Source organism: Cynocephalus volans, chromosome 6 (assembly GCF_027409185.1).
Source record: "Cynocephalus volans isolate mCynVol1 chromosome 6, mCynVol1.pri, whole genome shotgun sequence".
In the NCBI taxonomy this organism is placed as follows: Eukaryota; Metazoa; Chordata; class Mammalia; order Dermoptera; family Cynocephalidae; genus Cynocephalus; species Cynocephalus volans.
The window spans coordinates 94,704,105-94,724,614 of record NC_084465.1 but is presented as its reverse complement, the minus strand read 5'-3'; the positions used below and the strand labels follow the sequence as shown (position 1 = coordinate 94,724,614).

The 20,510-nt window shown below is 35.7% G+C and overlaps 1 protein-coding gene across 3 annotated transcripts in view; it reads right to left on the bottom strand.

Annotated features, from left to right (window-relative positions):
* Window positions 1–415: 415 nt before the first annotated feature.
* The window catches only part of AVL9 (AVL9 cell migration associated), a 54,567-nt gene continuing 34,472 nt past the window's right edge, over window positions 416–20,510 (bottom strand). Inside the window, exons 9-16 of one of the 3 annotated variants that reach the window (XM_063100044.1) lie at window positions 18,841–18,910; window positions 17,909–18,441; window positions 12,440–12,574; window positions 11,029–11,248; window positions 8,628–8,745; window positions 5,672–5,725; window positions 4,968–5,056; window positions 416–2,525 (exon numbers count right to left, since the gene is read on the bottom strand). In XM_063100044.1, the coding sequence (XP_062956114.1) occupies window positions 2,410–2,525; window positions 4,968–5,056; window positions 5,672–5,725; window positions 8,628–8,745; window positions 11,029–11,248; window positions 12,440–12,574; window positions 17,909–18,441; window positions 18,841–18,910 (1,335 nt within the window). In that variant the 3' untranslated portion in view covers window positions 416–2,409. The remainder of the gene's footprint in view (window positions 2,526–4,967; window positions 5,057–5,671; window positions 5,726–8,627; window positions 8,746–11,028; window positions 11,249–12,439; window positions 12,575–17,908; window positions 18,442–18,840; window positions 18,911–20,510) is intronic. The other 2 variants (XM_063100045.1, XM_063100046.1) reach the window with 2 other exon arrangements.

Genomic DNA, 20,510 nt, shown 5'->3' with positions numbered 1-20,510 from the left:
GATATGTCAGAAGATGGCACAGAGTTGGCTCCTCTGGCTCACAGAGCCAGTGTTTGGAGGGGGGCTACCGCTTCTAAGCTGTCCACTCAGTTGGAGTCTAGAATGAAAGCCTGAAGTATGTAGGCTCACAGGACAAGAGGCCAGGCTTCCTGCCTTCAATTATGCTGGCCTCAGGGCCCCTGCCAACAATATAATGGTCTATGTTCCTTGAAAACTCTAACACCTCCCAGAACCTGAAGGAAATATGGGCATGGGGTTTTGACCATTTCCATGATGAAAATTCTGTCTTCTGAGTCATTTTATGTTGAAAGACAGTTATGTGACCACTTTAGGAGTTGAACTCTTAACTAGAAACATTAACAAAGTTCAATTAAAGTATATGTTCAAATGGGGAACAAGTGATAGTAAAGCAAAGTTAAATTTTCCGTGACCATTTTTATTTCAGAGGACTCCAACGTATGGGTTGGGCTTCTTTTGAACAGTGAGAGATGTGAGCTTACCCCAATCACACAAACCATACAAACTAAATAAAGGACAGGCATCTTGCCTGCTGACCCCTCACAGGGCTCCTAGCTCTCTAGCAGTGTGATCTTCTGGCAGTAGAGGTAACAATTGCACATGAATACACTATTGCACTCCAACTAATGCCGTGGCCTCATGAAACAAGATGTCAGAATGAACTCTTTATAGTCTCATGGCAACACTGATTAAGTATTTTTAAAAATTTTGTTTGGTATTACTTACTTCTCTTCCAATAATATTTCCTGAGGTTAACTTACCTGACAGAAGTGAAATTAATGGAGTTCTCACATTAAACCCTTCAATTTATCATCACTGAATTCTTGTGTTACTATGTTTAAATGGAAGTATGCTTTTAGATTTGCTGGCCTAAAACACAAATCGGAAAATTTAAGGATATTGCGATTTTGTTCCCATGTTCATTTCACAAGACTTAGGAGGATTTACTTCTTAAATAAATATTTCATAAGGGGTAACTCAAATATAACCAGTGTCCTTCTTAATTAGGCTCCCTGTTTGCATAACACTGTTTATATCATATGCAGATTATACTCACAATATATTTTCCAAGTAGCCTTTGTTACTTCAAAGGCAGTCTGCTCCCCATAAGTACTCCCTGAGAACAGCTATCCAAGATCCCCTGGAAAAGCAAATGAGAGCTGAGCAAGGCAAACACATGAGGTGCAGCTGTGTGCAGTAGATGGCACACACATGCATGTGTTTAACAAGAGGCCAGATGTCCTTTATAAAACAGGTGACTGATATAATGGTAGTTTTCTTCTCTTATCTCTTGCTTTTCTAAGTTTGAGCTAAAATGAGGTTTCTGTTTAATATTTATGGGCCACCTTGTTCTTCTTTTATAAATACTTTCAGAAGAGCACAGGGATTGATTACAGGAGGATTTTCTGTCAGGGAAGTAAGAAGGCCGAGTGCCTCGAAACGCTTTAGGAAGAATAAGACTAGAGAAAACTTGTAGGTCTGTAAACACTCAATGAAAAACTGGTCAAAAGAAGAAATAGAAGGCACAAACCTTGGATTAAAAAAACGCTTGTAAAAGACTGCAACGTGATTAGAGTTGACAAATCTAGCACTCAGGTCTTTGAAAATATTGCCCTATAGACACATTCATGTTAAATGGTTTCAACATCACTGCAACCACCACTACACTACTTCCCTGCACACCCACTTGCACAATTAGGAAGAGGAGGAAAGCACGGTGACACTCCTTGATGCCCCAAAGCAAGTTTTAAGGGATTTGGAAAGAACAAATTAGAAATATGAAACAGAACACCTCATCCTCAGAACTACCACTTCTGATGTTCACATTTCTGGAAGGAAATAAACTGATAAATGTGTTATGTGGGTAGAAAACAGACAAAACATCATCATACAACTCAGCAAAATAATAAAGGGTAGACTGTATGGCCCTTTAACTTCATAAGTACATTTTAGGGCCAACATTAAAGAAATTAAAACAGTAATATAACGTAATTTTAGCAAATATAAATTACAGTGACCAACTAGATATTCAAACAGCAAAACAGAACAAAATTTACATAAGCAAAAACTTTTCTAAAGGAAGCAAATGTACAATGTCAGAACTCAAAACTCATTAGAAGGTTCACTGTGTGTTTTAATCAGGCTCAGGCTGAAATAAAAGTAGTCGATTTAAACCCCAACCTGGAAAGCCATCCCTGCTATGGCTGTGATTTCATCTTTTCAGCATCCTGCAACATTCATTTAGATAAAAGGCAACTGTCCATGTAAACAGTTTGAAGTATCAATCCCCTGCTGTGGACCTGTGGCTGATGATGAAGAACAGTCTGGGAGCAGCAGATGGACAGGGAACACATAAACCTAAGAAAGCAAGAGCAACCTTTGATGATCTGCTCAGGGCTTCCCATCGGGTGGCTCGGTGAGACTTTGGGGGGTGGAATTGGTGAAAGTAGAAAGCCATGAAGACATAGCTGTCTTTGCACTGGAAAAAGCTCCTCCAACTGATTGGCCTGGGAGAAAGAAGGGGAAAAACAAGAGGAAAAATGTCTTAACTTTGGTTAAGAGACAAAAAGAGACTAATACTAATCAATAAACGTTAATTCACTAGAACACACCAATATTTTAATAGTTAATAAAATACCACATAAACTTCTAGTTTCAAAATGATTCCTTTGCATGGAAGTGTCTTATAGGAAACTAGATAATTTCTTGGTGTAGGAGCCTATTCTCCTAAGCCTTCTGACGGTATTCATCAAATAATAATTGATAACCACACACACAGGGAAGAGTGGTTGGTTAGACTGTTGTAGGGAAATTTGCTTTTGTCATCTAAAACGATGTTACATTAAACAAAGACATACAGAACTCTATCTGCTTCAGGTCTACCTTGCTGTAAAGAGTATTATCTCAAAAGTTGATGCTAATGTGAAATTACTTAAGTTGAATCATATACTCCCACTAGTCTTAGGGGAGTGTGGAAGAGAACTGGCTTTAGGATTTCACTGTTAGCAACAGTAACAATTCACATTATAAAACTATAATGAAGTGGAATTTTTCTATTAAAAAATAAGAACTCAAAAGTCAAATGCATAATATTACAATATTATGAAAATAAGTGCTAATACACCAAATTCCATTTCTTTGCAATAAAATGAACCTAGTGGTAGGGCTATGTGTTCTGTGTCATTTAAAATGAGTCAGTAAGGGGCTGGCCTGTTAGCTCAGTTGGCTAGACTGCAGCCTTATAACTCCAAGGTCACGAGTTTAGATCACCTACAGGCCAGCCTCCCCCCTCCACCCCCCCCAAAAAACACCAACCAAACAAAAATGAGTCTGCAGAGTTCTTTCACTCTGTCTGTCTCTAGTTATACAGAATGCTGGAGCGGTAAGGACTCCTACAAAGAGATCACCTAGTTCTGAGCCTTTTGAATTGTGTTCAGCAAAGGTTAAGCAATCTCTCCCAAGAGCTACAGAGGGAGATATGTCCTATTTTTAAAACATATTGGTATGAGAAGTAAATGGGGCAAAATGTAAATAATTGATGAATCAGAGATAATTGGGAGTTCCTTGTACTATAGTGATGTCTCTTTAAGTATGAAATGATATCAAAGTAAGAAGTTAAAATTATAGAAAAGGAGGAATGAGGACTTTGTTTAGACTTGATACAACAATTTTCAAAATATCTTAAGTGAAAAAAGCTAGGTGCAAAAGAGTATATATAACATGCTACCATTTGTCTGCCTTTGATATTAGGGTAGTACTGGCCTCATCAAATGAAGTGGGGAATATTACCTCATTTACTACTTTCTGAAAGATTTTGTGTAAAATTAATACTATTTCTTCCTGAAATGTTTAATAGAATTCAAAGTGAAGCCACCTGTGCCCGGATTAAATTAAAAACCTTGTGGCGAGGTTTTGAATTAAATTTCTTTAATAGGTATAGAGCTATTCAGATTTTCTATTTCTTATTGCATCAGTTTTGGTAATTTGAGTCTTTCAAAGAATTTGTATAGTTGACTTTCTATCTGCAGTTTCTGCATCCATGGATTCAACCAACGGCAGATCAGAAATATTTGGGAAAAAAAATAAAATAAAAAATAACACAGCAATAAAAAGTAACTCACATAAAAAAACAATACAGCATAACTATTTACATAGCATTTACATTGTATTAAGCATTATAAGTAATCTAGAGATGATTCAAAGTATAGAGGAGAATGTGTGTAGGTTATATGCAAATACTGCACCATTTTATATAATGGACTTGGGCATCCACAGATTTTGGTATCCATGGGAGGTCCTGGAATCAATCCCCTGTGGATACTGCAGGACGACTGTATTTCATATACACTGCTAAATTTGTTGCCATAAAGTTCTTCACAATATTTCCTTATTAACCTTTTAAATTCTGTTAAGATCTATAGAGATCTATAGTGATGTCCCCTCTTTCATCTGAATACTGGTAATTTGTATCTTTTTCTCTTTATCAGTCTATAAGGACTTTATAAATATTGTTGCTCTTTCCAACAAAAAACAACCACTGGTTTCATACTTTTTGTGTGTGTGTGTGTGCATGCGTGTATGATACTACCCCAGAAAACAGTAAGCAGCTCCTAATGCCTACTTTATTATGAGTCTCTGCCATTTATAAAGAACTGTTAGCAGCGCAGGGAATGGGGGAAAAAGCTCCAGTGGAGTTTGAATCCTGGTAACAGAACAGTGACTTCATTTTGTCATTCTCCGTCAGATGTGGCAAAAAAATTTGCTGAACTTTGATATTATCTGGAGCCACAAGAATTTTTTTAATGAGTAAGACAAAAATTTTAAAAACCCTCTTTATTATTATGTGATACACAGGTCTCTACAACTTTATGTTTTTATCAATTATATATTAAAGATAGAAAACAGATGTTTTATGATTACAACCTGTTCCTGGCTAGGGCATGTCTTACCAACAGCTTTTCCTGTTTGTACAACATTCCGACTGGTTGTGACCATGACGTTTCCAATCTTTTTGCCACGTTCACTATTCTGAACAGAACTGAGTAAAGGAAAGAAGTGTTAAGTACAATTTTTAAAGATCTCACACATGCACATACACACACGCACACACAAACCACTCTATAACTATTCCAACTTAGAACTACTTAGAAGGGGCCAGCCTGTAGCTCACTTGGGAGAGTGTGGTGCTGATAACACCAAGGCCAGGGTTAAGATCACTTTACTAGACATCTTTAAAAAAAAAAAAAAAAAAGAACTACGGAGAAAAGAAGCTAAATTATTCATTATTTGTTATAAATAAATTTATTAAGCTTTTCAGCATGTGAATTTTCAGAATATATGAAAAGAACCAAGAAGAGATGAGGACATGAGGATGTACTGCTCAGTCTCCCTGACAGTTATGCTTTCCTTAATGCACTTCACCAAAATAAAAATGGCAAATTCTATTATTAGTTCACACCATTCTTGATGGAACAGCAGTGTTTTTACTATGAAACACACACAGTGCTGAGCTAGAGAATGTTATGCACATATTTGGTGACTATTTGAAGTATAAGTCTATCTAATGGAGAAAAACAATTCTCAATCAGCAATGAAACACATGGCATAAATTCAGACGTAAGAATTTTTCCAGTATTTTCTTCCAAGTACTCACTGTGAGAATCTTAACTTCATGTCTGACACTGAGTACTGTCCTTGAAATGGATGGCTATAAAACAAAGTTTGAGTTTAGACTATGAGTATTTTACCAATAAAGCTGCAAAAATGTTACCACAGGAAAATGTTAGTAAATAAACATCTCAGGTGTGACAAAGCTGGGTGGTACTGCTCTGATCAGGAAACCAGGCTTTGATCACAGCTCTCCACTTATAGCTATGAGATCCAAAAAAGATTACTTACCCTCTAAGCTTTAGTTTCTTCATTTGTAAAATAGGTGTTTTGTGGGCGTAAGTTGGGCAAGCAGAGGAGGGAGGGGCAAAGGTTGTGTTAGTGCTACCCTGACATTCTGATTTAATGGGTCCAAGATGGAGACTAAGTATGAACATATTTTAAAAGCTTCTCAGGACAGTCAAGGTGAGTAACCGATTTAGGCCATGGTTACAGATTGTGCCTCGATCCTGTCCACTTTATAAATGTGTGCTATTTATGCGAAGATTTGTGGATGGATGAGTAAGATCCATACTTTCTGTAAGAAAAGTATCTAAAAATTTAGGTCTTAAAAATGGCACTATCTTTACTTTTGTAATGTACATTGTTCTTTCTCCCTATTTTCATTATTCAAAAAGAAAAAAGTATATTTAAGAAAATCAGGCAACTTGACCACAGTTATCCTATAAAAGAGGGGGGTCAGTAAACATCCAAATTCTTGTCTCAGGGGTCCTTCTGTCAAAATCTAAGAAAGAAAGTGAACTTAGGGAAATCTACAGCTATTTATAAAATGCTACTTATGGTTTTTCAAATGACAACAAATTGCTCTTCATGGGCCAAAGTAAGAACAGGTAACACTTCATTTTTGTTGATTCCTGAATCACAGGGTTGAAAAATGTCTGCTTCTTGCTAAATCAGACTGCTGCCTTCCCTAATCTTTAGGAGTTGAAGAAAAGGCTTCATAGATCTAAAAAATTACAATTAGTTTGGAATATTTCTAAGTTACACTCCCCTACTAACAATTGAAGACTATCATTTCTTATTTTTAATTTGGTGACAATGTTGAAAAATTTCCATACCTACATATTACAGTTAACAGGTCCTTCTTTAGCCTTCTTTTCAACCTAAATAACCTCAATTTCTTTACACATTTTTCTAAGAACAATTTTATAATCCTTTAAAACTCATTTCAGCTAAGCCTCTATAGACTTGCATTAAAATCTGTAGAGCTGGTCCAAATAAAGGGAACCAGATGTAGCCATGGATAAAGATAAGACCAGGCCTCCCAGTGCAGAGCCTAGGGCAAGATTCTGGGCAAGCCCACATGCTGGACTGTGGACAGTCATGGCAGAGTCTCCTCCTGAGCTCCACCACTGTGAGTGCCACCTGGCAAACCAGTTCACATCTGTTTCCCTTCAACACACTTAAGAATACAAACCTTATAGTTAGTGAGGGAGAATTCTTTCAACTCTCAGCCCTTTCATTTAATATTACTAAAATGGTTTTGCCTTTTAATTCTCTATGTTTTTACATTTAAATGGCAGTATAGGTTTCTGATATAGCCAAGAATGATGATTAAATTCACTAAAATTGATGTTGAACCTAGTCATTTTTCTTGATAGATATAAAGCTTAACAAACATGTGCTCTAAAACCCTTCTGCACCACCTCACCCATGCAGATGCTTCCCCAAGTTGCTATGGCTTCAACGGTGTGTGTTTTGTGTGTGTGTGTGTGTGTGTGTGTGTGTGTGTGTGTGTGTGTGTGTGTGTGTGTGTGTGTGTGTGTGTGTGTGTGTGTGTGTGTGTGTGTGTGTGTGGTGGGAGGAGTATCCTTTCTAGCACCACTTAAATCACATCTGCAGTTTAGCTAAGTAAAGCTAATCCTAGCCTCCAAATAATATGGTAGTCAGTACAAAGTTGACTTTTGTCCATTTCTCACCCAAAGGTATAAAATACAGTGAAAACAAACAGTGTATGCTTGTATTATTTAAAAAAAAAAAAACACATCACATCATTTTAACCTTTTAATTCAGAAAATAAATTCCCAAGGTGTATACATTATATCAGTTGATCTTTTTAGAGTCTACTGTTTTTATTATTTTTAATTGAAACATAATTGATTGTACATATCTGTGGGCTACAGCATTGAATATCAATAACTGTGTGTAATATGTGACACTATATTTATCACTACACACTTAGACTCTACTCTGTTGCATTCACACACAGGTGTTACTCAAAATGGCTCTAATCCACAGCCATGTCTTCCCTAATTATATGAGATAAAGCCTTCATCCAGTCAACATTCAATATTGTAGTAGGTTGGGCCGAGCCCGTGGCGCACTCGGTAGAGTGCTGCGCTGGGAGCGCAGCAACGCTCCCGCCGCGGGTTCGGATCCTATATAGGAATGACCAGTGCACTCACTGGCTGAGTGCCGGTCATGAAAAAACGACAAAAAAAAAAAAAAAAAAAAATTGTAGTAGTTTTCTGATGTGAAAAACTAGGTCTGACCAATTACCTAGGAGTTCAGATATCAAGTTTAATTGGCTTTTCACACATCATGTACTAAAATAACCTCCCAGTTTGAAACCAGTGGTATTTCCTTCTAGACTTCTATCTTGTTTGACCATTCTGTTGAAGTACAGCTCCAGGGGGAGGGAGAGAAGAACCATCATGTACTGAGCATTACCATATGCCAGGGACTTGCTCTCTGAATCTCATCGAGAGCTGGAGAAATGTTAGTGCTTCCCATAATGCCCTGGTGCTTTTTGTGTAAGGAGTTTGAACATGGAAGCAGTTTTTAAACTGCTTCTCTATATTTGGGAGGCTTTTTATAACCTACCTAAGCAGACTCTTGAAGATATTCACAATGTCAGAGTTAAGATATGACTTTCTTTGTATTGCGCACACTTAGTAAACCAATCGTTCTAGGTACTATCAATCTTCAGAGGATGTGCTTACTTTGGATTTATTTCTGCAAGTGCTGGATGCTTGTTGCTGTTCCACACCCTGTAGTTGTGAGTATTCTTCCATGCTGTAACAAAAGTGGTCCCGTAGTCTGATAAAATCTTTTCATTATCTGTCAAGTAAATATGTGAAAGAAGTTGAGCCAGACTGTAGCCATTCAGAAATGTGAAGATTAACAACCAAAAAGGGTGAAGAAATGACTTTATCCCCCTGCATCCTACTTCTTTGGGAAGATAGCCTACCAGATGTCAGGAAACTTGGGTCTAGTTCCAGGAATCCTGTTAAGAAGCTATGTGGCCTTTGGCAACTCAGTTAATCACTCAGAACTTCATTTACCTAACTGAAAAATAAGAGGGTTGAGCCAGATATTTTCCAAGCTTCCTTACAACTCCAAATATTTCCATGGTCTCCTTACCATGAGGACAGAATTATTTACTAAACAAAAACAGTGGATAAACATACTGATTTAAATATATGGAACAGGCAATTAGGGTATCTTTCCATATTTTCACAAATGTCATTTTTCTACGGAAAAAAAGATATAAAAAAGATAAAGAATGGATACATGAATTGGTTCTTAGCCACTATTTTGGACTTTGCCTCACTATCTGGTGTTTCGTTCTTGAGTTTCCCAGCATTTCACTGTGAAAAATACTTACAATAACAATAGGGATTTTCATATTTAATGCTTAAAAGTTTTCAGCTTTATCAATACCATGGAAAAGCTTCAATGCAGTGTTTTCTTCCACATGGAAGAATAGAAATTACTTGGCAAACTGATTCAAATGGCTATTGCTTCATATATTAATTGCATGTTGTTTGCTTTGAAGGTGAAACACAAATACCTTTTATTGCTTAGAAAGGAAAAGGAGATACACAAATCCACATGCAGCATAAAGTTCTTCCAAGAACATATTCCTCAAGCAGTTCATTGGGCTGAATTTCCTCTCTTGACCTTGTTAAGACCATGGGCTTGAGCCAGACTGGGTTTAAATCTCAGCTCAGACCCTTACCACAAGAATAACCAAGGTATTTAACCTTTCTGTGCCTCATTTTTTTTTTCTTATGTAAAATGGGGTGACAAGGTATCTACCTCAAGGATTGTTATGAGGATAAAATGAATTAGTAGATGAACGCACTCAGAACAGTTCCACTGTACATATTAAATGTTAAAAAGAAAAAATAAGTTAGCTACTATTACTCAGTGCTTATAGCCTCCTGGGCAAATATTTCAAAAAAATAAATTAATTACTCATGAAGCTATATGATGGTGGAAATTGGGGTTTTCTTTCTAGATTACCGAATGATTCTGGGTTAGGGATTTAATTTTGGTGTCTCAGCTGCTATATTTGTACAGGCAACAGACATTTTAAAATATTCCATTAACAAATGAGGACTTGTTCCTTAGCTTTCCTTTACAAATGAACATGCCTGAAGCCTGGGTTTAAAATTCCTTATACACTACCTGGGAGTTAGTGGTGGTGTTGATTTAAAAAACACATTGACATAACAATGTGAATGTACTTAATGCCATTGTGGAACTGTACATTTAAAAGTGATTAAGATGATAAATTTTATATTATGTGCATTTCATCACAACTTAAAAAAATAATGGTAGAGGTAATTGAAAAAAAGGAAAGATACAAGCTCAACAAACTGTTAACAACAACAATAGATCTGCTAAATATGTGCCAAATGTCCAAACTGGAAAAGTTCACTGCAGAGCTCCATTTTCACTTTTTATATATTTTTTTCTAAGGAGAATGAGATAGTTTTAATATATCAGTGAGTCTACATTTACCTGCCCCATTTTAGCCATTTTTTTTTTTACTGGCCAGTACAGGGATCAAATTAACTATTTAAGATAAATAATATTTATTAAAATAGGGTATAAATTTGAAGGTTTAACCACTCAGAATGTGATTTTCAATAATTTCTATTTTTTATATTTCTACTTTTCCCCTTTATTTATCTTAAAAACATGTAAACACTATTCATAAATAGCCACCAAATACTGGTATAAACTTCCACAAAATGCAATACTAAGTAGTCATGTAAAAGTGATGAAGATTTGCATTTACTGTCCTGATATATGTTCATGTTTCTATTACAAAGTAAGAAAAAGTTTCAGAAAACATGTACAAAGATCCATTTTTGTAAGAGGACCACAAAAACCACCACAAAACTAATATCTAAATTGTATGCATAGAAAAAGATCTGGAAGGATAAAAATAAAGTACTCAAAATGTTAAGAGTGGTTATCTCTATATGAGGGAGTAACAGGTAATTTTCTATAATGAATATGTATTCCTTGTGAAATTTAAAACCTCATAAATGTTACAAAATAAAAAATTACAACAAAAAAGGCAGCTGTGTGCTCTGTGTGGTTTCTTACCTAACTGCAGAGTGGCAGCCAGCAGGGCATGGATGTAGACTGCAAACTGGGCCCGGATCCATTCATCACCTCCCTCCCAGCCTGTGCCATCCAGGAAGACGTCATCCCGGTTCTCAGTCACGTGCCTCACTAGGTAATCTGCGAACCTTAGGTCTGCAGTGGTTGGATTAAGCAGCTTCCTGAGTTCTGGATCATGGATCTGGATCAGAGCTTCTTCTACCTAGAGGGTACCCAGGTACAAGTCAGAGTCTGGGCATTCACGCAGATATCCATGCCACACTTTAAAGAGTAACTACTGGGAAGTTGGAGCTGGAAATAAAAAATATGAATAACAGCATTCTCAAAAGGTGAGTCTAAGAAAGAGACAGGTTTTTTTACACTGAAGATTTTTTCTTTTTCTATATTAAGAAAGTATTAATTTTTTGTTTTTAGAATATATATGCATAAATTATAATTTCAAATAATAAAATTTATGTAGATTGTAAACATTCTGAAAAATACAGAAATACATGTACAGTAAAAAATCACCATTATCTCAGCACCAGAAATGAACATAACAAGTATAATTCTTTAAAATCTTTTGAGTGCATAGATACTTTAAATATTTTTATTACATAATATTTGATATACAAGGAAATATATGTAACTTACAAGTTAATTCTGAAGTATAATAATAAAACAAATACCCATGAATCCACCAACCAACTTCAAAACTAGAATGTAACCAACAATGTGGAAGCAACTCTGTGGTCCTCTCATCCACATCCTCCTATCTTAGAAGGTGTATATATTTTTTTCTCCTTCAAAACTGGGATCATAATAAATATAGCTTTGAATCCTGGATTTTTCACTTATATATTATAACCATTTTCCCAAGAAGCATGTTTTGGTACTTTCTGTCAGAAACTAAAAAACCTGTGTGTGGCTCGAATTTCATTCTTTCTTTTTTAAAAAATTGTTTCAGTTGTAAAATTAAACAAATGATTTAAATTTCTTATATACTGATAAAAAGTCAAATATTTATTCCTAACTTCCTTCTTCTTAATATCAGGATCACATTAAACAGCTAGAAGGATTTAAATTATTTAAACAATAAGCAGATTTTAATAAACTGTGAGATTGTGTTAGGCCTAGATTGCCCATATTAGAATCCCAGCTCATCCATTTACACGTTTGATACCGTGCAAGTCACTTAATCTCTCTGTTCCTTAGCTTTTGCAGGTATAAAATGTGAATAGCATTATCTCAAAGGATTATGAGAATTAGACCAGTTTACATAAAGCACTCAAAACCCCTGGCATATAGTAGGAATTATTATCACTACTAGTATTGTTAATATATCCTGATTACATTTAAGAAAAGAAAAAAGGGGCTACCAGGGTCAAGTACACACACTCTTACATAAACATACTTCCACAATGGCATCACTGAGGTGTTTCTGTTGTCGAAAAAGGATGTTAGTAGCTCCAGCAACAAAACCCCGAATGGCGACATCAGAGAGAAGATGATGCTGCTGCAATGCCATGTAAGGCAAACACAGATATCCCTATGAATTACAAGAGTAACAGAAAATATTAGAAAAGTAAAAGAATAACTATCTTTTCTTTAAGCCTAGAGAGCTAACAGTAGAAAAAGAAACTCCCATTCTTCCCTGCCCTTATCTTTGACAAACTAAAATATTCCAGGGGAACATCAGGTCTTGACTGCAACTAGTCCAGTTAATGATTAGCTAATCTCCACAAAAGATCAAATCTTGGCAAAGTGGTTTAACACGAAGATTTGTCCTACATGATCACTTTGTTCTTGGGTCAGTTTAAAAGCCTTTATGGTAACTAATAAACTGGATATTTTATTTAGGAAATGAAGTATTAAGCCCACTAAAAAATGTTGTTTAGTAGAAAGCTATCAAAATTGCAAAACACGTGCATCTGCACATAACCACCAAAATGCTATTATGAGAAGAGCAAAGCACTGCACAGCATTTGGTTTATTGTCCTGCTGTTAAAAATCATGCAAAAATATTTCAAGATATTTGCAACTAAATATTTAAAGCAAAAATGACATTGGCAGTAGTTGCATATCTAATTAATTTCCATTTAAATTGTATTTGAAAATGGCACTCCCTTGAAAATTATAGTTGAATCGCTAAACTGCAGCAGGTATTTATGTATACCAAAAAACAGCGTATTTCCTGACAGTAAAGGTGTTAACACTGGAATGATTCACTGAAGGATATGGAATTTCTGCTCAGATTCTAAGTCAGAATGGGTTTCCAACAAATGGCATGATTTGTGTATGAAGCCAGGACAGACTTGCTGAGTCCCTGAAATTGTTTTTAGCCTTGGGTTCTGTGACAGGTTTTTTTTTTTTTTTACTTCTCATCACTTTTTTAAACACTGAATTACAATATACCTGGAGGATGCCTTGTTTACACAGTGAACCAAATCTCTCTGAAGGCAACTTCTCTGTTTTGCAATTTCACATTCTTCTCTGCAACTAGGAGAGTGCTTTGTACCTAACAGATGTTTGTTAAATACTTAATATGGGAGAGAGGACTTCCAAAAGTTGGAATGTAGGTCTAGAAACTTGGTTTTATTTTTGTTTTTGACAATGTCTTCCCCTGCTTGATAAAACCCTAACTAACAGAAGCAGCAAAAATAAATCCATGTCTATGTGTATTAGAAAAAATAAGCACCAGATACATGCAATTAAAAAAACTTTTCCAAAAAAGTTTCAAAACTGAGAACTTAATAAAACATTTTTAGTGGTTACCTAAAATCATTTTCCCTACCTCTCAAACACTAAAAGTTACATTTATGCAATTAGAAATTGAGGTAACTTCTAAAAATTTATTTTTAATTGACAAATAATTTTATTGAGATAACTTCTAATTAGGATTCCATTTATGGTAACTCAAGTAATATTACTAAATAATGACTATTATCTCATAACTGTGAAAGAGAAGAGGGAAAGGTGACTCATGAGATTAAAACAAGTGGCAGATTTGACTCCCTCAGCTCCAGCCCTTTCTATCCAATCCTATGCTAACTGTTTTGCTCCAGTGTGATGTCAATTCCACACTTTCAGTAGAGAGGTAAGAAGACTTAAAAGTCAGGGAAAAATAGAAGAAAAGCCCTCAAGATTTTCTTTTCACACCTGAAAGAATGACATTATTTTTCTCTTTATCTTTTTTCCATCTCTCTCCTTCTCTTTCAACGTTTCTCTGGTTATAAGTGACATAGCAGCAGAGCATAACTATTACACTGTTACAATTTTCTAATTTTCCTACTTCTCCTTTTGGTTTCTCCCATTCCCTATCTATCCATCATCTCATTGGTATCCTGCCCCACACCTGCCTCCAGTCCCACCTCTTCCTCCTCAGCACCCCCATTTCTTCTGTACACTTCCTAAATCAACTTTCAAGAAAGGTTTGAGTATATTTAGAACCTAGTACCTCCAACATTTACATAGTAAGCCTCATTTGTAAGACTGACACATGAAAGGTGTTATTCTCAGACAAGTTTAAGTACCAGAGAAAAGACTGGAAAGCTGAAGAGCTGGAGAATCTCTTCCAGAAATACAATCATGCTTTGTTTCATTGTTATGTGAACATCATAGAGTGCACTTACACAAACATAGATGGCATAGCCTGCTACACATCCAGGCTGTATTGTATAGCCTATTGCTCCTGTACACCGTGTTACTGAATACTGTAGGCAACTGTAATACAATGGTATTTATGTATCTAAACATATCTAAACATTGCACTACATTAGGATGGCTATTTTTCAGCCCTATTGTAATTAAGGGACCACCATCATATATGTGGTCTGTCAACCAAAGCGTCATTATGTAGCACATGACCGTAACTGTTTTATTACGTTAGAAATTTGTTTCTTTTTATTCATATACACTACCACGGCAATATTCCCCAGGCATCTATTCTTCTTTCTGGCTATTTTTGAAATTAATTTTCAAGACGTTTCGCTAATCTAATTCCTTCCGTACAAGCATTTTAAGAACTTCAAGAGAAAAGAAAGCTAAACACAATTTGGTTTTAAAAATATTTCATGTTACAAAGTTAGTCACATGAAAGAATCAGCATTTGCATTTAAAACTGTGATTAAACAGCAAATTAGGTTTTAATCAGTATACAGTAAAACATAAAACCAAAATAAAAATATTTATTATAATGACAATAGTAAGCCCATCATATATTCGTATTGGCATATAAGGCACACAAATCTAATATTCTGCTAAACATGATTTATGGACAGGACACAAAATACATCTTTACATTGCTTTGTTTAATTCAGCAATCTGACAAACAAAAAATTCCTTTCCAGTTAATTTCTCTCTTGATATCTCCACAATGATAAAAATTAGAGGGTGGTAGGAGGTGAAACGGCAAAGTAAGGGCTCCAAAAGGTACAGGAAGTCATAAGTCTTAGTTCAGAAAACCCACAGTTTGTGGCTACTTACTGTACCCCGTAGTTTGAGAGACCTGCATTTTCTTCCTAGGTTCTTAAATTCCAGTTTTAAGAAACTGCATGGGGGCCGGCCCCATGCCTCACTTGGGTGCGCGTGGCACCAAAGCTGCGGGTTCGGATCCTATATAGGGATGGCTGGTGTGCTCACTGGCTGAGCGTGGTGCGGACGACACCAAGCCAAGGGTTATGATCCCCTTACTGGTCGAAAAAAAAGAAACTCTGCATGAGTTTAATCATGAGACCAGTTAAGATAATTTCAGAGGGGGCTGGGTGGTTAGCACAGATGGTTAAAGTGTGGTGCTGGTAACACCAAGGTCCTGGGGTTTGATCCCTGCACCTGCCAGCCGCCAAGAAAATAAAAGGTAATTTCAGAATCCAACAGGCCTTGAAAGCCAAAACAAACAAAGACAACATTCTCTGTTAACTACTCACCAACACTGACTCTAGCTAAGCAGACATGTACCACATAGTAACATTTAGGGCAACGGTATATGAAACATATGATGGTGGTCCCATAAGATGACAATGGAGCTGAAAAATTCCTATCGCCTAGTGATGTAGTGCAATTACTTTTTTGTTTTTAAAAAAATAAATTTAGTGTATTCTAAGTGTACAGTGGTTATGAAGTCTACAGCAGTGCACGGGAGTGTCCTTGGCCTTCATATTCACTCATCACTTACTCACTGACTCACCCAGAGCAGCTTCCCAGTCCTGCAAGCTCCATTCATGGTCAGTGCCCTATACAGGTGCACCATTTTTTATCTTTTATAGCATATTTTTACTGTAACTTTTCTATGTTTAGATATGTTTAGGGCTGGCCAGTTAGGTCAGTCAGTTGGTTAGAGCATGGTGTTACAACACCAAGGTCAAGGGTTCAGATCCCCTTACCAGCCAGATGCCAAAATAAAAAAAGATATGTTTAGATACCCAAATACTTAGTATGGTGTTACAATGGCCAGTGGCCTACAGTATTCAGTACAGCAACATGCTGTACAGGTTTATAGCTAGGATCAATAGGCTACACCATACAGCCTAGGTATGTAGTAGGCTATATACCACCTAGGTTTGGGTAAGTGCATTCTATGATGTTCGCACAGTGATGACATTGCCTAATGACATATTTCTCTGAAGGTATCCCCATTGTTAAGGCAATGCATGACTATACCTTTTTGCAAAGCTGGATAAGCCCAGAATGAATTTATCGAAGAGTACAGAGGAGGAAGAAATACAAGGTTCAAGCCAACACTGCCCATATTTTTCTTTTCCATATAAAGTTTTACTGCATGGATAAAAGATTAACAGTATTTAGGGAAAAATATAATACTTTACTCTAGTTACTGGAAAGGTGCATCTGTCTTTCATGGTAGACTGCAAGATCATGGGTGACAAGAATTCAGAACCTAGTATATAGTGCCTGGCACACAGGAGGGCAATAAATACTTGTAGAATACGGAATGAAATGGAATTTTTTTTCCTGCTCCATTTTGAAAACTAATTCACAAATAGAAATATAACAGTTTTTCCTGAATATGATGAAAAACAAAAACAGAAAAATCCAAATAATGTAGCTTCCAGAATGTCTTGCTATCAGTGTAACTTTAGTCTGCTGCACCATCTTAATGTATTACTGACATTAAGAAATGATATCCTGAGATATAAGATCCTGGATCAAAGATTCAATTTGATGTACTACTGTGATTAAGTTACTAAAAAAATTACAAATACATTTTAAATGGTTTTCACAAAAACATTAAAAAATACTTTTAGAACATAATCAGCTAAAACAACTAAATAATATCTAAATGAATATTACTAATATAAGTACACTTAATAAGCATAAATATAAACACTTATTAATATCAGTTAGACATCTAAGCATTTTTAAAGAAATTGTAGCTTTTAGAATTGTAGTATTTTAATATATATTCATCAACTGCAATCAAGACTGTCTGGAGAAACCTAAATAATTAAAAATAGACCTAGTACAGTGAGTGACTGCTGACCTCATATCTCCTAGGTTTCAAAATTCTTTCCAAACAAAACCCCCTGAATTACTTCCCTATACCCTATGGTCACAGATGCCACAGCACTATACATTTGGTATGTATTTTACAGTTTTCAAGAAAAATTTTCAGGGCTGGCCCATGGCTCACCTGGGAGAATGTGGTGTTGATAACACCAAGGCCACGGGTTCAGATCCCTACACAGGGATGGACGGTTAGCTCATTTGGGAGAGTGTGGTGCTGACAACACCAAGTCAAGGGTTAAGATTCCTTTTTTTTTAAAAAAAAAAGAAAAATTCTCAGACCTGAAAATGAGCTCAACACTGAAAGTTACATTCTAAAAAGATTATGTCATAGTTTTTAAGGACTCAATAATGGACACTTTACCTTTGTGAAGATGGCCAGGGGCATGCCGTACTGGTCTTCTTCCAAACCTGAAATGAGCCCTGGTATCAGGACCACCTGCCCAATGTGAGCTTGAGGTTGTACAGTAATTGGAGGACTATCTGAGGGCACAGAGTCCTTTGGAAATAAGTTTGTCTGATCTGATCCCACCTGCTCCCTTTCTTTCAAGTTGGGGTCCTCTAAGATACTAGGATCCAAGGTCTCCCAGTCACTTTCTGAAGACTCTGGAGATGGGTGAGATGGAAGTTTCAAATATTGATTGGTATTATTTGGTTCCTGTCCTTTGCTGTCATCTTCTTGGAACAAACGCTCTTCAGTCTTGATGGCAGCACCGTCTCCATGGTTTCCTGCCATGATTTTTTTGACAGTTCCCAAGTTGGTATTTGAAATGTCAGAAGTAGACCCACAAACAAAATTATCTGCAGGAAGATTGCTTTCCTGAAGTCCAGCATCTTCAGTCATACTCTTTCGGGGTCTGTACTGAGAACAGTCACTGAGACCATGTTCAATCATGCCTAAAATACACAATATTGGAAAACAGCTTGGCTTATAATATTATAATATTATATGGAAGAAAATAAGAACTGTATATTCTTTCTATACAGTGAAACTCTCCTATAAAAACTTTAATAAGCTATGCTTGCACACATTTTAATTAAAGAAAAAAAAAAAAAGAAAGAAAGAAAGAAAGAAAGAAAGAAAGAAAGAAAGAAAGAAAGAAAGAAAGAAAGAAAGAAAGAAAGAAAGAAAGAAACCCTGGACAAAAGAGAGAAACTTACTGCCAAAAGGAAAATGTCATATTAAAATAGAAATGTTAATTCTAACAAGTTTATTCCTGAAAATTTTTACTATTTAAAGTTTAAGTTCCAGTACAAGTTAAACAAAAGAAAAAGTAGATACTGTTGTCCTCTTACCTGGAAAAAGGGATAACACAGTCATCAGTGAACCTACCAATTTATTCACTGGAGAAATATAAAAAAGAACCTGAAATGGATGTAATCAAGGTTAAATTAGAAAATCCATGAGACCATAATAATACTATATTAAAAAAAAAAAAAGGGAGGAAGGGAGGGAAAAATTCTTTATAGAATAACAGCCAATAAATGAAGAAGCAATGATGGGAAATCACTACTTAGCATCCAGCATGATTCACATAAAAACTACCAATGGACGCTAAAACTACAGTGAAAGGTTGTTGGTTAACAGAATATTCACAATGCCTCAAATTTATCATTCCACAGATTACCTATTAAGGTGGCAACCACCAGACCACCTTAATCAAATGATCAAACTTCACATCACCTACAATAGTACAAACATTTATGGGCCTTGTGATATCATGTCCTTAAGAAGGACACTACCACTTGTGTAGCATTCTTGTTAGAAAAGAATTTAATCTGAAACTAGCCACAAGAAGAAAATCAGACAAATCTAACTCTACAATACTAGTCTGGATTCTTTAAAAAGTGCCAATGTCATGAAATATAAAAAGAACTGAACGAATAAAAAAGAGCGAGAGGTGGTGAAACTCTTTGAGATTAAAGAGCGCTAGCAATGCAATACATGATTCCTGACTGGATCGCAGATTGAAAACAATTGGCTATAAAGTACATTATTATTACATCTGGGAAAACATAAAAATAGACTGTATATTAGATATCATTTATTGTGTCAATGTTAAGTTTTCTGAATATGAAATTAGTATTTTGGTTATGTAGGAATATATACCCTTATTCTTAAAAAAATATACCCTAAAGTATTTAGGGGTGAATTACCATGATGCCTACAAATTACTTTCAAAGTATAGCGTTATGATTCATGGGGAAAAATGAACATATAAAGCAATATAATGCAGAAGGGGCAAAATGTTTCAACTGGTAAATACAGATGAAGACTGTAAAGGTTTAACTATAATATCCTATCTACTTTTCAGTAGGTGTGACATTTTTTTTTCAGAAAAACAATTGAGAAAAAATTAAATTAGAAACAGGATTCAAGGGCTGGCCCATGGCTCACTTGGGAGAGTATGGTGCTGATAACACCATGGCCAAGGGTTTGGATCCCTACACAGGGATGGCCAGTTAGCTTACTTTGGAAAGCGTGGTGCTGACAACACCAAGCCAAGGGTTAAGATCCCCTTACTGGTCATCTTTAAAAAAAAAAAAAAAAAAAGGAAACAGAATACTGCACTAAAATTAACACCAGCTAATATTAAGTTAGTTAAAAAACAAAGATTTGCCTAGGTGAGTTTTCTTTTTAAAATAATTAAAAAATAGATCATAGTTGAAGAGAAATCACACAGGACTTTATTAATAGTCTCTTCTGTGATTTAAACAAATACTTGTAGAACCTCTACCAAATTCAGAAAGGCCCTAAATCAAGGCATAAATAATCTTAAAGCAATTTTAAAATAACAAAATCTATCTATAAGTAAATGTGTAAATGTGATATACTCCTTTGCTCTATGGGTATGTGATTAAATGTCTGCATATCTATTGAATAAGAAGAGTAGTGATTACACGTTGAATAATGCCTCTTCTTGTTAAATGAATAAACAAAATGTGGTAAAGCCATACAATGTAAT